Here is a 16,336-nt window from a genome sequence, read left to right as displayed (position 1 = left end):
ATCACTGCCAAAAAGGCAAACTGCATTAAAAAAGGCAAGCATATTTGGAGCTTGACTTGTGTAACATCGATAGACAGTACATTGAGCAAGATATTTAAAATATAAAATAGAGGATGGGGTACATTTACGGAATACCATTGACACATAATCATTAACCTGCATATCTTTAAAAAAAACTGACACAAAGATTATTTAAGCCGAATCTTTAGAGATCAAATCTCTCTCTAATACTTATGCAATTGTGAGTGAGAGTATAGAAGCTTAAGGTGCTATTATGTAAAAAAGACTCTTAGAAATCGAGTTATATAATCGAATTTTTTTGTAGATTACACATTAATCTATTCTTTATTTTATATTTACGACGAATCGCGCATTTTGTGAGTACACTCAATACCTCGAATCGTTCCCGTAAATATGAACGTCATGAATAAAAGTCATCTTAAAATCATCGACGGAACTATCGAAATATATTTGCGAATTTAAATACACACATTTTATAAGAAATGACAATAAGAAAGTAAAAGCATCATTTCGTTTCATCAAGAATGGGGGAAATCTCGCTGCACGAAAAGTGCACACTACCTAAATTTCTAAATGCTTTCGGTAATCATTTCCTCGTTACTCTCATCCATGTCCTCCTGCTGTTCCTGTTCCGTGGGTGGTTCGTATGCTTTGTCTAACGGACTCGCCACTACACCACCCGCCCATACACTCATCTCCACCGCGAGTTTGTTAGAACCTTCCAACAACGGTCTGTAGCCGCCATGAGCTAATACACGCAGTAATGTCTGGGCAGTGAGACATACGAGATCCTGTTGTTCGAGTGTCATCGCGGTATGCACGCGTATATTACCACCTTCGCATGGATCGGAAATACCTGAAGAAAGTTGTTATAATCCTTGCAACATGCTGCGATTGAGGCAATAACTACGTCAATTATTTGGAACTATGATATGAATGACTCCCGCAATTGATATGACACATAGAAGACTTGCGTAGAAGTAGTTATAAAAATTATCCTTCTTCATGATGTCATAATTTGTAATGACCTAATCAAAGATCTTTAATTCCAAGCCGAACAAATTGATAACATAACCGCGAAATAATGATTTACAGTTTTTATACATAAAAACAAGTTTTAAATATGAAACTTTATATATGGAGATAAAATAAATGCAACTTTTTTAAGAATATTTTCCGAAAAACGATTCAACTATTACTCGATATTTATATATAGAAAATTTTTCAAATTTGAGATAAAGAAATTTCTCATTATAATTTTGTATGGTTTATCTTTAAACAAATAAATTAAAATTAATTAAAATACCTGCTGATCCTGGGAGGAATAGTCCAGAAGCGAGTAACTGTAATACTCTTTTATATGCCTGATTAATTGGCAATGCTTGTCTGCTGGGATTGTTCATTATGGCATTGTGTGCCAACAAGTCTAACATCCAAGGGGATAATGGCTCTAAACCTTCGAATCTGTTTCTGAGATCACGAAGTAAGCGTATTAAAACCTTAATGCTAGAATGATGAGCATTTTCCTCAAACCAACGGGAATGTCTGATAGCAGCAAGATGACCTATAAATTAAAACAAAATTATTCTCTAGTAACATTTATGAAAACGTGGCTTAAGTTACTTAATTACACAAAAAAAAATACGAGACAATTACCTTGACAAATTTTGACATCTAAATGTTGATCGGATTCCAGTTTGCGTAGATTTTGGTGCAGCGTGGTTATTAATACACGCACAGTGGCTTCGTTATTAGCAATATCGAATCCCCGTTCCGTCTGTATAACTCTGAATATCTCTTTCGGATTTACGGCTTTCAGGTCATTATTGACCTTGTTCCCGAGAGCTTCAACTGCCGTTTTCGTTGGCAAAGTTTTCAAAATAACAACAATGTCAGCGACATTGTGACCCTTTATCATTGTGCCTTTCTTAAAACTACCAACTTGTCTTACTTCTTCTAATTGCTACATTAAAAACACAGATGTATTTATAATTAATATATAATATATAATACAGAAAAAAAATATTAAATCTAAATGCGAGAATTTTTGATTGTATAATTAAACATGATATATACTTACACAGGCTTCAAAGGTTCCTGGTGCAACAATCAAATTATCAAGAACACTCTGCAGTTTAGTTACAAGATTTAAAATGGAAGTTTGCTCCTTTGGTGTAGGACACATATCAGAATTCTTTTTCAAAAGAGCTGTTTGAAAATCTGATTCATCTGGTGCAGGTTTAACACGTGGAAAAGCAGCCTCACATAACGTGTAGTCAAATGGATGACGTGGTAGAAATTGTTTTCGTGGAAAACCCATTCCACGTCCCATACCTCCTCGACCACCTCTGATCATTCCCCCGCGACCTCGTACCATGTTATTTCTGCAACAATAAATAATATAATATAATAAAATTATCTCAAAATTTATATAAATAACATATATTTGCATTATATTATTTTCTTTTATTCAAAGAAATATGAGATACATTATTATCTATTTATGTCAATATATTTGGGCTGCGTTCCGATATTCACTGCCAGTACTGAAAGGAATTTATATATATATATATATATATAATAATATTCTCGCACATCTAGAGAATAAAGATAGAGAAAAAAAGAACAAAATTTTAAAAGAATATATCGGATAAAAGATGCACATCAATTAAAATTCCAAGAAATCCAATTCCAAAAATTTCTAAAATGTTAACAAAGGATTTTTCGAATTGTGTGAGTACTGAAAATGAACACATTTAAATAATCACACAAATCCAGTAAATATCGGAACACAGCCTTGATATACAGATGTCTCAATTGTTCTAACTTCAGTGTGTTAAAATTTTATTAAAATATATTTCTCTTAAAAGTAAACAAATAACAGGGTTGTCTGCTTGCATCTCTAAAATTTAATTTGTCAAAATTTTGATCTTTAATACTTTGTAATAAAAATTATTCGTAACTTGCAAAATTATTGTCTTAGAAACGCACACATTTTAATGTTATTAATACATTATTATAATAACACATATATTAACATATTATTACAATAAGCATCTATGTGATTCAAAAAAATTGTGTAAAACTGACACACCCATGCATCTACATTTACAATGAAAGTAGATAGTAATAAAGATAGGTTATATTATGCTCTAGTAACAATAACAATATTTCATAAAATGTAATACGTTTGCATACACATATTTGACGAATGTCGAACATTTTCACATTCATCTCTGAGATAATACTTAAAATATTCATAAATGATACAGTATATATAAAAAAATCAATATGACGCTTCAGGATAATTAACCTAATCAACGCGTGTTTTCGCACTTAAAAATCGGAATATTTACAGCACGAGAAAGTTAGATCGGTATATTTTTTATACCTTATATAAATAATACACTTACCCAAAAGATGCAAATTGGAAAGACGTGATGACGGTTTATTAATAACCGAAAATAATTCGCCGCTTGACGTTTACCGCCGATCATAAAGCACAGTCTCTGATAATGAATAAGAGCGGCTATCCCGGCATTTTGGCACATACGATGTTTGCCATGTCTAGTACCACCATCTATATTCACTGGAAAAGCTGAAACTACGTAGCCAAATTTATTTGTCGATGCTACCGCGAGATAAAATCGCCATTTGCCATTTGGTGCTTGTCTGTACTACATCTATAAATTATGGAACAGGAATAGAACACATTTAAATAATCACACAAATCATCACAATTAAACATAATCACAATTTACAAGCGCAACAATGCAATCGATTTGTTTTTAAATAGAGAAAAAAATCGTTAACGTCACTAATTTCAAATTGGTTGAAATTGGTTGATTATCACAAAATAATAATACATTCATGATGTAATTCATGTTTTACATCATGGATACAATATATATAGAAATGTTATGTTTTATATAATTAAAAAATGGTGAAGACTCGCAAAGGATGGTATTTGGTAGACATCAAGACAGATGAAGATGATAAGAGGAAAAAGGATGAAAAAGAAATACAGTTAGAGATGAGACGAGCTGCAATGGTAAAGCGATGCGATGCCAAAATAGCTCGACGTCATTTGCAGGCCGAGCAACGAGAAATCTGCGAGAAGGAAAAATTATTACATGCACAAAAACTTATTGATCTGAAACAAAGAGAAATCGAAGTGACTAATAGATTGGCTGCTGAATTATCGCTACGTAAAAGTAAAGACTTACGAATTATATATTATTCACATATAAAAAATTATTTATTTATAAAAAATTGTAATTGTTTCTTTTTTTTATGTATTCTTCCATCTCTTTTATCTTCTTTAATTGTTGCGATATTAAATAAAATCAGTTCTTTTGCAAACTACACAGACGAAGAAATAAAATTAAGTCGGGAAAAATCCTTCACGCAATCATTATCGGATTGTGCTATGAAAGAAGCTCGATCACGTCTGATAGAGAAAAAAGTTAATTTGGAAGAGAGCCAGGCAAAATTAACGAAACTCTTGCATCAAGACGAAACCGTCGAGAAATTACAACAAGCTGAACAAGAGAAAAAAAAGCAGAATTTGCGCACTGATCTACAAAGACAAATAATGGATAATCGTCGACGAATTCAAGAGAAAAGAAATAAAGAAAAAGAGCAAGATCGTAAGATGATAGAGCAGACGATGCAAAAAATTCAGGAAGAAGATGCAAGAATAAAAAAAAAGAAAGATGACAATATGATTCTTCTGAGAGAAGAGATGACTGCATCTTTAGCAGCTAAGGATGCGTGGGAAAAGAAATATAGAAAAGCATTAAAGGATGAAGACGAGAGAATATCTCGTACAGTTGCGGAAAAGGAAGCTCGACAGGAGAAACTGCTCAACATGAAGGTAGAGTTCGATCTCTTCTACAAAAATATATACATAAAATTTAGTCTATATCATAAATTTATGTAATAAAAATTTTAATAACGCTTGTTTTTTATAGACAGAATTACGCGAGATAAAAGAAGCAGCGATAGATAAAGTAGCTAAAAAACTGCTAGATAACATATATAAAAAAAAAGGATGTACAAATGATTAATGAACAAATCCACGATCGATTAATAAAAGAAAAAATTCTTTGAAAAAAAGCGTTGTGTGTGCACATGAACAAATTATCTTGTACATTTCACATTTTATCTAGCATTTATTGGTATACAGGTATGTACAAATCGCGTTATTCTTCACGCGAATTCCTGTTATATTTGTACAAAGTCCGTGTAAAAATACAGCAGCCCCATCTTATATCAATTACAAGTTTATGGTTTTTTACGCGATAAAAGTTAAAATAAAATAACAGTCTCGCCTCTCGGACGTATCTAATATTCCGAATAGGTTCGGATCGAGACCACTTGTGCCCTCGACTTTGTCGATCCGAGTGTGTCGTATCATTTGGCATGCGAGGATTTTCCCTCCTCCCCCCGCTACTGCTAACTATTAAATGGAACAAGAAGCACTCGAGTTTAACGGGAATGATTACAATATAAGTACGAACAATCAATTTGTCCTCGGTTACTGTCTAGTCATCATAGTCATTCAGCGCTCTAATCATTTGCAGATCAAAAATACAATGTTTAGCTACAATTACTGGACTACGATACTTTTTCAAAGTCATACGATAAATATGCATACACATAAAAAGAGATTTCACGCCACATGGCAATATCAGCAGTTTTTCCTGCTAGATGATTTGCACGACAGTCTTCAATCCCAATAAATTGTAAAAGCTTAAAGAAATCTTTGTAAAAACTTAAGGAATTTTTTTTATAAAAGTAGTTTTGTCAATCTTACAAATCTTGCTCTAAAAAATACAACAAAATTGAAAGAAATTTAATTTCCATTTAAAATTTCTTATTGTTCCTTTCTATTCTCACATTTTTTAGAAAATTCAAGTAGAAATCAGATTTCTTTTCGGTGTGTGTTTTCTCTCTCCTTAATATATGCTTCACAAAGCTTTTTGATTTTCTCGTTGATTTTTCCTTAATAGTACAATCATGTTCCTATTGACTTAGTAGTGTTAAGTGATGTAAAATAGTTTCAATTAAATATGCGCGATTCAATTCGTCAAATAAGAAAATAGAATTGTGCAATTAAGTTCTTATGCTAGAGAAAATGTGCTTAAATAAAATAAATAAAAATATTTAATTAAATATTAATTAAAATACATCTTTTTAGAAAATAATGCAAACATGATATCTCTAAGATATGACTAATACCTATTTTTCTTTTAAAATCCGTCCATTCTTCAGTAAATACTTCGGATTTTGCTTTGATTTTACTATAAATTGATTACTTTCTCGATTCGTGCTTATTAACTAATCTTGCACTAATCAGAACTCGCCGCAATTCGGGATGAAATTAGAGATTCAAATGGGGTAAAATCTTTTCCATATGTATGCGTTTTTCATCGCACTCGTCAAATTTACGTAGAAAATTGTTTAATCGCGTCTACAGATTTGATTCATTTCGTCGCGACTGAATCTCTCAGTGGACAGACTATACAAAGGTAATACCTACAATTTATCATCTACACATTACGGAATCTGAATATCTCAGCATTTCTGTTGTCTACTTGCTGATTCTACGTCCAAGCTACATATGTTCTCTCTTGCTCTCCTCCTTTCTTCTTTTTTTCTTTTTTGCTTCGTTCAGATTACAACGCAAACCTTACAACCAAAGCGGAATACATTCTCTAGTTATTCGTACGATGTATATAAGTATGTATCACAATATATATATATATATATATATATATATATATATATATGGATATAGATATAAAACGAAATGCAAAGTTAACGGATATTCGGATTAAACGTTCGCCACGTTTAATTAAGTAATACACAGCAGTTTTTCGCACAGCGACTAGGCACAAAAAGCGAATCGCACTACTGGATTATAATCGACTAAGAATTCGGAGATTAAAATCAAAATTTCCATGAGCTCGGATTTAAATGGGATACATAGAGACATATGTTATGCAAAAAACATTTTTTTTCCATTCTTTTTTCTTTCCGACATACGGAAACACATATGTTAATAGCCAATATTCATAAATAGCCATTGCAAATTAGAAATTCTTTATTCAAAATTAAGATATGTTAAAATAAATTCCATAAGAACTTGAAAACAAAAAAAGTCAAGAACTTCGAATCTAATTTTTATCTCGAAAAAAACGTGTCCAATTTTGCAAAGTAATTTTTTTTTCGATTCATATCAACTTTTACCTTGATATAACATCGAGAAACTCATTGAAATTACATCGATTTCGATTCTCAATTAATTCAAAAGAAAATAATATAACAGCTCGATTTTAAAAATAAAAGCGCTTCTTTACGAGTCAAACAATCATGTCTATGAGTTCGTGTAAAAGTAACATCACACATCTTCTAAATTAAGTACATTTACGAGTGTGTACAAACACACACAGACACATACACACACATACGCGCGCGCATACACATATACACACAAGCGGATTTTTATTACAAACACCACTTTCAGTAGTTAATGGAACCAATTATGTAAGTATACAAAACATAGTCAGCCAAGAGTATAAGTGCTAAGACAAAGCATAGTTTCTGCAAAGTCTTTGTTTACTTATACAAGTAAATGCGTAATAGACGTAAATGTACTGCCTTTACAAGCTTTGGAGTTGAAACATCGTTCATTTATCAAATTAGGCTTTCAACTGCATCTGACGAATGAATATATAACACGTACCGTCATGGAAATGTAAATATTAATATTTGTTATCACGATAGCTGAATTTAATGTAAAAATGAATCATACGAAATATGTCTTTTAAAAAGACATAATTAATCAATGATATATAATGACTTCTTTTAATTCCAAACAATATACGATTCAATAACTGAGAATTTTCATGAGTTTAGTTACTTACATAATTCTAAATAGAGAGAATATGCAGTTTGGAAATTAAATTAATTACATGATTCAATTACACTGAATTGTGTGTGTACGTACACACATGGCGGTGTCAATAGTTTTAATTGAATTAAAAGAAACCTATCAAACCCTGTTTACATCGTTTAGTAAATTTTATACGTACAAAATAGATAAAGTTATATATTTATCTTATTTCCTTTCCTTTTTACTTCCTTCTCCTAAATAATACTTTTTGTTACGGAATGATATAAAAATGAATACCGCCAACGAGCGTATTAATATTATTAATGTTATTATCCTTGAGTATCGAGTCCGTATCGATCCGACTTTGTTTGTTACTTTACTATACAGAGTGACAACTCATACGTGCACGTTTAATATGTCAGGCAGGCAGTATGAGAAGTCGGCGATCATAAACGGATCTTAAAAGAGGATACATTAACCGTACTCATACGTGTTGGCTAATAACAGCTAGTAAAGTCGATTTCATAACGATTAACCGAACCGAAGCCGACTCTTGAAACGCGAACACGTGAATACTCTCTGTACCGAGATACATTTTTTTTTTAGCACCCGACTGCTCGCGAGCCGCGAGTGCAAGGAACTTAAACTCAGCAAACGCTTTCGATGCGCAAGAAACACACAAGCCAATTAATAAGAATCGATAGAGATCCGTTTTATATAACGGATCCTAGAATATATATTTGTAATACAAAGACAAAAATATTTTTCGCACTATCACTTCATCGCGAATTAAATTTAATGTATTTATATATTGTATTTCCTTCTCTTAATTTAATTCTTGGAATTATAAAAATGTTTCTCTTTCTATATTGATAAGTATACAATATATTTGATTGTATAGATTTTTTTCTCTTTACCTTATCAGAAATATGTTTGGAAAAAAATCTAAATGCAAACAGAACGATTATATCTATCGATTCTAGTTAATCCACTTATCTTTCGCAGAGCGAACAGGAATGTCTGGGCAGTAAAGCATATTTACAAATGGAAATTACGCTCGGAAATACGGACAAAGGCGTAAGTACACCAAGTGTTAGCACCAGAGATATATTCGGAGTTGGAGATTGAGTATAAAATATAGGAGGAACGACGTGTCTCCTACGATAGTAATCGCGAGCAACGGAAAACTCGACGGAACAGGCATCGTTAAAGAGATATTGTACAGTCTTAAAAATATATAAGCAATTCGCCGTTGACTCGACTCGCAATTTTACTCGCGGACGCGCTAAAGACACGAACTAGATCCCCGACAGGATGCTTCACGAATTGTAGCAGATTAGGAATTGTTGACGATAGGAATCTCTGAAGTGAGTAATAATGTTACTTTAACGCGTTACAGGCAGGTCGGGCGGTGAAGATACGAGAGGACCTTCCGACGATCTTTTCAAAGTTGCCTGACGTCCTAGATAGACGTCATCTCTTAAATGGACGTCAACTCATTAATGTCAGATTAACTCTCTGATCGCGCGCGTGATATACTAAGCTTTGTTCCTCTGCGTCAATATCATAGCCCTAGCTATGATAAATATAGCTAATATATGTATGATACGTTACATTACAATAATAGCTATAACGTAAAATACACATTAATTACATATATCATAACGAAAATTATAATTTGCAATGTACAATGTATTTTGTAATGTTTTTAGCTATATTATATAGCTAGGGTTATAATATAAAATATGTAATAGTAATATTACAACTAGATCTAAAATATAAAATTTTTTTTATAGCCGTATCATATAACAACGACGATGTAGAAATTATAGCTACATTTTATAATTAAGGCTAATTTAGAAAGGACCGATTAAAATCAATTAATCAAAGCCATCTATGCTTTAACGCATCTTTCCTTTTGTCATCTTCTCGACCACAATCGATATATCGTCAATATATAAATGAAAATTTCACTTTCACCAGGTGTGATTTTCCTTAAGCGTCAAAAAATAGGGTACAGAGAGTAATAGCACAGGCACAGTGTAAAGAGATATTAAGATAAAGCATTGCTTTCAATACGTTTTACTTTTTGAGTATGATATCAGTTGCACACTGACCGCCGAAAATTTAAAGCTATCATCGACGAAAACGAATTGTAAGACATAATCTGCTTTCACAGTTTCGTGAAATATTAGGCGAGTGTGATCAGTGTATATATACTTGCGGCGTTTATTTGCCAGTCATTCTTAAACAATTGATTTGGCCCCTTTCTTTGGAAGAAGAAAACTGGCTCGATCGTCGAAAACTAACGCCGGTGCAACGTTCGTCATCGTCCAAGCGCAAATTTCGTTTGTCCTAATCGCGCATGAAAAACATTTTCATCGTACTGACAATCACAGCACGAGCAATCATAAACATATATAACCGGTCGTCGCGCTATCGCTTTACTCTAGAGATGAGGGAAGGAAGAACGATAAGAATCGATATGTCCTCCCGACCTATACACAGGACAATCGGCAAATAGTTGAAACACGAACCGAAACATCGATAAATTCGGCAATAAATCAATTAGACTACTCTTCCCTTCCACGTTCTCGGACGGGATTTCTTTAATACACGCACTAACGATTCAACGCATTTATCATCCCGCGCGCATATCCTAATAAAGTAATCTCTTTCTTGCGCTAGAATAAATACATAAAAACTACTTACAAGCCGCGTAGCGACTCGAAACAAACTCGAACACACTCGTTCCTATCGAAGCCCATGGTCACGTGTCCGAAAAAAGAAACTCACTCTCCGATAACAGTACTTCCAAATCAGAGGGTACGGTATGCAAATCGGAGTTGGCCGGTTCCGGCAGATCACTACCGCTGTTCCCAATGCCGGTAGGCGCGATTTGTCGCGCTCTGCCTATTCTAACTCGATCCTTTCTCTTGGCCGCGGTTCGCAGAAGTACTCCAGTTCTCGGCAGCTTCGCGGTTCTGCTGCTCACATTAGCGTGACTCGCAGTCGCGCCTGCTGGTGCCTGCGCCACCTTATCAGATTTGCGTAGCTTTACACTAAACCGGAACGGCGGCTTGTACACTACTTGGAGTCTCGCCCGTTCTTTTCTGGCGAGAGAACCCGATGAATTTTTCAATTCCACCATTCGTCCAGCTTCCAGAGCGCCGGAACGTCGGGCAGGTGTTGAAGCTTGTTGCCTCGACACCGGCGCCACGGGTTGCCTGGATGCTACCACACCACCCCCGCTAGCTGTTAGACCCACGGGAGTTGACTTGCTCTTTGGCAAACCGCTTATATTAGTCCGCGTGCCAATATCTGGTCGGCATTGCGAGGATGCTAATAGCCAAGAGCGCACCTTGCTCTTAGGATCTGCATTTGGCTCTGGTTCTTTTTCTGCCTGGATTGCCGAATAGTCGATTACCTCCTTCCTATGCTGCTTCTTGCGCTTCCTCTTATCGTTATCGCCGCCGCTGCTGCCACCGGCCAGATTATTACCGGTTTGTCCCTTATCTTTCACCGATGTAGTCTTTTTTCGTTTATTCTCCTGCGCCGCAGCAGCCAAAGCCTCGGCCGGCCTCTTCCGCGCGAAATCATCCACCTGCCCGGTAGATAATCTTTTCGTTTGCTGATTTTGTTGTTTCTTCTTCGTTATAACATCCTTTAAAAGTACGAACGAGAAATTTAATCCAAAATGTCAAACTCAATATGGGATTCTACTATATGAACACTTAAATTAATATTCAGATAATTATTTAATAAACGATAATCACTATATCACTGATATGATAATCTTCTAATACATTTTTCCTTTTTAAATTAATCCCTTACTTTATTGTTGGATTTGTCAGCGTGGCCACCTTCTTTATGCCTGCGATGACGCCTTTTTTCCCTGACCTTTCGACTAAGAGGAAGCTTGGCGCGCACTGCTGGTGGATGCACCGTCACTCCTTCCGCACCCTCCGGCGGAAGTCGCACCGTTTCCGTTGTAGAACTGTGAATTATCGTGACAGACTTTAACTTCAAGTCTGGTCGCTTGCCCAGTAATCTCATGCTGGCCACCTAGAAAAAGAGAAAAAGATTGTTGATTATTTGTAAGTAAATTTCAATTTTATTTTCTATTTATTTCTTGGCAGTACAAGAATTTAAAAATATATGGAATACTGGAGATACTAATGCCACAAATATATACTTCTTCATATATTGACATCCTTAGTTTACAAAATAACTAAATCGATATATAATTTACGTTCAAATTATCATTTTATTCAAGAAGTAATTAAAGCTTGTACATTTACTAGCAACTATAGAAATTTTTGCTTCTATATAACATTTTAATCAAATTTACATATCTTGGAAAAAAACTATAAATAATTCTATAATACACAATAATATGAAATAGATAAAGAGTAATTAATTCCGTTATTATACAATAAATATTATAGAATTGAAATATTCAAATAAAGCTTACTTTGATATATCCCTACACTTACTCTCGTCATGTTTCACTTTTTTCCGTAGTCGTTTCTAACAATAAGCATTCAATCAAATTCGTTGTTGATTAAAAATGATAGATAAAATCGATAAAAATTGGAGAAGTTTAGAATTTGATTTTGGCAATAAATAGCAATTATCGGTTCAAGAGAAAATATAGATAATGTTTCTAATAATAAACGTACCAGTAATGATATCGCTGCTAAAATTATCAGAGCGGCGGCATACCAATGTTCGGCAACCCACCGTCTGAAAGTAGCGAGGCTCTCGTCGGATAATAAAAGCTTTCTTAAAGTTGCTAATGGACCGCTTGGATCAACCTGAATCAAATATTTTAATTAACACCAACTATACATCTCTATTTCTACGTCATTATGTCGCTTTTTTTAATTCTATTTACCTCGCGACATTTTTGAAAGACATCACAGTAGCCGTTATAATCGTTACATGGAGTTCCCGGTTTTGAGAACATGTCAGGAATATCATACGGTGGAGAATTCCAGTCGAAAGAAGACCTGCAAAAAAATATTTTATAAATAATTAAATCTCAATCAGCTAATTTATTGAAGAATAGAGAAAATTTTATTGAAATTCCAATCCACAAAATAATACAGATTAAAAATGATAGATAAAATCGATAAAAATTGGAGAAGTTTAGAATTTGATTTTGGCAATAAATAGCAATTATCGGTTCAAGAGAAAATATAGATAATGTTTCTAATAATAAACGTACCAGTAATGATATCGCTGCTAAAATTATCAGAGCGGCGGCATACCAATGTTCGGCAACCCACCGTCTGAAAGTAGCGAGGCTCTCGTCGGATAATAAAAGCTTTCTTAAAGTTGCTAATGGACCGCTTGGATCAACCTGAATCAAATATTTTAATTAACACCAACTATACATCTCTATTTCTACGTCATTATGTCGCTTTTTTTAATTCTATTTACCTCGCGACATTTTTGAAAGACATCACAGTAGCCGTTATAATCGTTACATGGAGTTCCCGGTTTTGAGAACATGTCAGGAATATCATACGGTGGAGAATTCCAGTCGAAAGAAGACCTGCAAAAAAATATTTTATAAATAATTAAATCTCAATCAGCTAATTTATTGAAGAATAGAGAAAATTTTATTGAAATTCCAATCCACAAAATAATACGAAACATACGAGCATGGTTGATTTTCCCCAGGAAGTCGGCAACAGAGCTCGCAAGCCTTCGTCGGCGGATCGTTCGGACCTGGTATGCATTGGCAAGATTCCAATCCGTATGCCAAGCAAATGCTGCCAGTGCACTCCTTATTATAAACAAAAGTTTCATATATGTGAGATAAATATATCATACATTTAATAAAAGTATCAATATGTTCTTAATAAAATTAATATCTACCCCCATAAAACAAACCAGTTCGCGATTGCAAATGGTTTTATTGGGCTTATTAATAGACGGCGGACAATAGGGAGAACGACCGTCGCAGAAACTCGCGTCGCGACAGCCATTGTCGTCCCTGCACTTGTCTCCGAAACGGAGATTACACTCGGCGGTACAGCACGGACCCTGAAAAGAGAGAAGCAAACAGAGCCGTCGAAATTACATCATGTCGTGCATGCAGTGCGCCGTATAATTACATTACGCATATCGGTGAATAAATTGCCTAAAGTAAATTTCGTAGAATATCGCTTGAATTAATTAATCCCTTTTTCTAGATATTTAAACAATTAAATATTTAAACGTCTTTTGAACATATAGATAATTGGATAAGAGTGAACATTTGAGAATTTGTATACTTAGATATTTGATATTTAATATTCAAGAGATTGAAAAGATACAAGCGTGACTCTAGAGAAGCTTCGAATTAAATTTTAAGAAAGAAAAGTCATCCTAAAATTCCCTCGACAATACAGTCCAATTCGAGTTCCTTTTTTTTTTTGTAAACTTCATACATACTTGACTAGGACTACACACGGAGCGTGGTGTGAGCGTACACGGAGTCTCCTCGGCCGGCGGATAACGGCGTTGAGGAAAGCAACACGAGTCCCGGCAATCCTCTTCCCAGCCGCAGTCGCACTCCTCGCCTTCCTCCACCACGCCGTTGCCGCACAGAGATACTTGCGGTTCTACAATAAAAAATGCAAGCGCCGCCAAGTTATATGGAGCAACGGAGCGCAGAATAATTGGAGAAGATGTGGAGCATTCGATCAACGTTCGTTTCTCGTCGCAACGTCAACGATATATCGCATTCGTCGCGCGTTGCTCTCCATGTATAAAACTCACCGGTAAAGCATCCCTTCGGTGAACGTGCCTTGCTGTTGAGCACGGGATTTATGGCGTTCAGGCTGCATGGGCTGAAGCGATTGTTGTTACGCTTGTCACCACTGGTAGCACGGGCAAACATTATAAAGTTGCCATCCTCGCCGCCCGGTGTACATTGTTCCGGATCGTGCTGGATGAGAGAAGACAAAAAGACATGTATAGCGCGTAAGCGTCACTTGTATATTGACGGAATTACATAACATATAACACCTCGCGGAATGTGGAACGTGTGGCTTTTTAAATGCGATTGACGAAAGCATATACTACGTACCGGCGAGCCAAAGTTGTGGCCGATCTCGTGAGCCAAAGTAACGTGAGAGACCGCAGGCGGTACGTGCTTCCCGTAATTTAATAGGGTCACTATGCCGGTGTTGAGTGACTTCATGCTACCACGGTAATGCTGCAACGTTATTTCATTATCGATTATTTTTCGTTAATGTTCGGTCAATGACGATACGTCGCAATAATACGCAATGATCGAGAATTTATAACGTAACATCATCAATCGATAATTATAGCATTTTCATCAAAGTAGATTAGCTAATAGATCCTACAATGGCAAAGATAAAATTGTATTTCAAATTTCATCGGATCGATTATTGTACATTTTTCAGTTTTTTTCAATTAATTATTTTAAATAATATATTAAGAATTTAACTGCAAATTTATAGATAGATAATAAAATCGACACATGTTTTACGGAGAAAAAACATCTTTACCTTTTGTCTACACTTACCCCGTTCTTCTCACATACGCCGCCGGCGTTCTTCAAATCGCCCGTCCACGCTAATCCCAGAGTTCCCATTTCAAAGTCGCGATACGTGAACATATAAGCCAGGCAAAATGCGTCATAATCCTCCTCTATAACGAGGTAAACGTCGAAGCATTATCAATTCAATCGGTTTCCTTCGTTCGAACATATCGACATTATGCCACACGTTGAGTTTTAACGTAAATAATAATGTCCTTACCTGAGAAGAGCTCTAAATATTTCTCCACACCGTAATTGCCTGGGAAACGATAATTAGGATCTCTCAGCGCATCCTCGCTGTGCACTTTGACACGTTTTATCATAAAGCTGATGTTATCCGGCCGTCCATCTTGATTGAAGTCTGAAAAGAAATATGACACTGTTCGAAAATACCGTTATTTCTTATAAACTGCGTATTCATCACGGAACTAAATAATAATTCATTTAAACTCGCGTATTATTCTAGTCTCGTTTCTTGCTCCTCTATGTTGACGACTCCCATGTGATTACCGTTCTCTGGTCCAAACAGAGTAATTTGCTTATAATGCAGAACTCAGTGTGTTATACGAATGGAACAGTACAATAATGAAAATACCGTATATAGAAACAAACAGAACAGTGTATATTTTGCAGAGATGTCACACAAGTATATGTAATAAAATAAATAATTTTCATTAAAATATTTTAAGTACACATTTTCGTGTGTATTTTCATGAATGTATCAAAAATATATTTCACGTAATGTTAATTTTAATATTATAAAAAGCTGGATAAATATAGTCTTATATAATTTATTTTTATTTTCAACAATAAATTAAAATGTATCTCTTTCCTTATTATATATTATTATTATT

General features: G+C 34.7%; 3 protein-coding genes across 4 annotated transcripts in view; 1 reads left to right on the top strand and 2 right to left on the bottom strand.

Moving 5' to 3' along the window:
- Positions 1–304: 304 nt before the first annotated feature.
- Positions 305–3,586, bottom strand: LOC115237315 (interleukin enhancer-binding factor 2). Its single transcript, XM_029810286.1, has 5 exons — positions 3,435–3,586; positions 2,102–2,405; positions 1,678–1,984; positions 1,328–1,585; positions 305–877 (listed from the first exon to the last, which is right to left on the bottom strand). Exons 2-5 carry the CDS (start codon positions 2,396–2,398, stop codon positions 591–593), a joined length of 1,149 nt encoding a protein of 382 aa, XP_029666146.1. The 5' UTR covers positions 2,399–2,405; positions 3,435–3,586; the 3' UTR covers positions 305–590.
- LOC115237318 (trichohyalin-like) lies at positions 2,681–8,458 on the top strand. 2 transcript variants are annotated; one of them, XM_029810292.1, is made up of 4 exons: positions 2,681–2,754; positions 3,971–4,235; positions 4,392–4,897; positions 4,995–8,458. In XM_029810292.1, exons 1-4 carry the CDS (start codon positions 2,728–2,730, stop codon positions 5,088–5,090), a joined length of 894 nt encoding a protein of 297 aa, XP_029666152.1. In that variant the 5' UTR covers positions 2,681–2,727; the 3' UTR covers positions 5,091–8,458. The 2 variants fall into 2 exon arrangements, with proteins under 2 accessions (XP_029666152.1, XP_029666151.1); XM_029810291.1 differs by having other exon boundaries at positions 3,971–4,897.
- Positions 8,459–8,469: 11 nt separating this feature from the next.
- LOC115237314 (disintegrin and metalloproteinase domain-containing protein 10) overlaps positions 8,470–16,336 on the bottom strand; it is a 55,123-nt gene continuing 47,256 nt past the window's right edge. Inside the window, exons 8-18 of the mRNA XM_029810285.1 lie at positions 15,703–15,843; positions 15,468–15,592; positions 15,003–15,131; positions 14,693–14,861; positions 14,366–14,535; positions 13,808–13,975; positions 13,588–13,715; positions 13,367–13,481; positions 13,152–13,286; positions 11,756–11,986; positions 8,470–11,585 (exon numbers count right to left, since the gene is read on the bottom strand). Coding sequence (XP_029666145.1) covers positions 10,692–11,585; positions 11,756–11,986; positions 13,152–13,286; positions 13,367–13,481; positions 13,588–13,715; positions 13,808–13,975; positions 14,366–14,535; positions 14,693–14,861; positions 15,003–15,131; positions 15,468–15,592; positions 15,703–15,843 — 2,405 coding nt within the window. The 3' untranslated portion in view covers positions 8,470–10,691. The remainder of the gene's footprint in view (positions 11,586–11,755; positions 11,987–13,151; positions 13,287–13,366; positions 13,482–13,587; positions 13,716–13,807; positions 13,976–14,365; positions 14,536–14,692; positions 14,862–15,002; positions 15,132–15,467; positions 15,593–15,702; positions 15,844–16,336) is intronic.

This window comes from Formica exsecta, unplaced genomic scaffold (assembly GCF_003651465.1).
Source record: "Formica exsecta isolate Colony F162 unplaced genomic scaffold, ASM365146v1 scaffold290, whole genome shotgun sequence".
NCBI classification, from domain to species: domain Eukaryota; kingdom Metazoa; phylum Arthropoda; class Insecta; order Hymenoptera; family Formicidae; genus Formica; species Formica exsecta.
This window is presented reverse-complemented; position numbering and strand designations above follow the sequence as displayed.

Coding starts and splice junctions, on each gene's coding strand:
- LOC115237315 (XM_029810286.1), bottom strand. CDS start 2,398: ATGGTACGAGGTCGCGGGGGAATGATCAGAGGTGGTCGAGGAGGTATG. Junction 1,985..2,101: donor CAGGAACCTTTGAAGCCTGT/GTAAGTATATAT, acceptor TTTTTAATGTAG/CAATTAGAAGAAGTAAGACA. Junction 878..1,327: donor ATTCCTCCCAGGATCAGCAG/GTATTTTAATTA, acceptor AACTTTCTTCAG/GTATTTCCGATCCATGCGAA.
- LOC115237318 (XM_029810291.1), top strand. CDS start 2,728: ATGTTAACAAAGGATTTTTCGAATTGT. Junction 2,755..3,970: donor CAAAGGATTTTTCGAATTGT/GTGAGTACTGAA, acceptor AAAATGGTGAAG/ACTCGCAAAGGATGGTATTT. Junction 4,898..4,994: donor AGAAACTGCTCAACATGAAG/GTAGAGTTCGAT, acceptor TGTTTTTTATAG/ACAGAATTACGCGAGATAAA.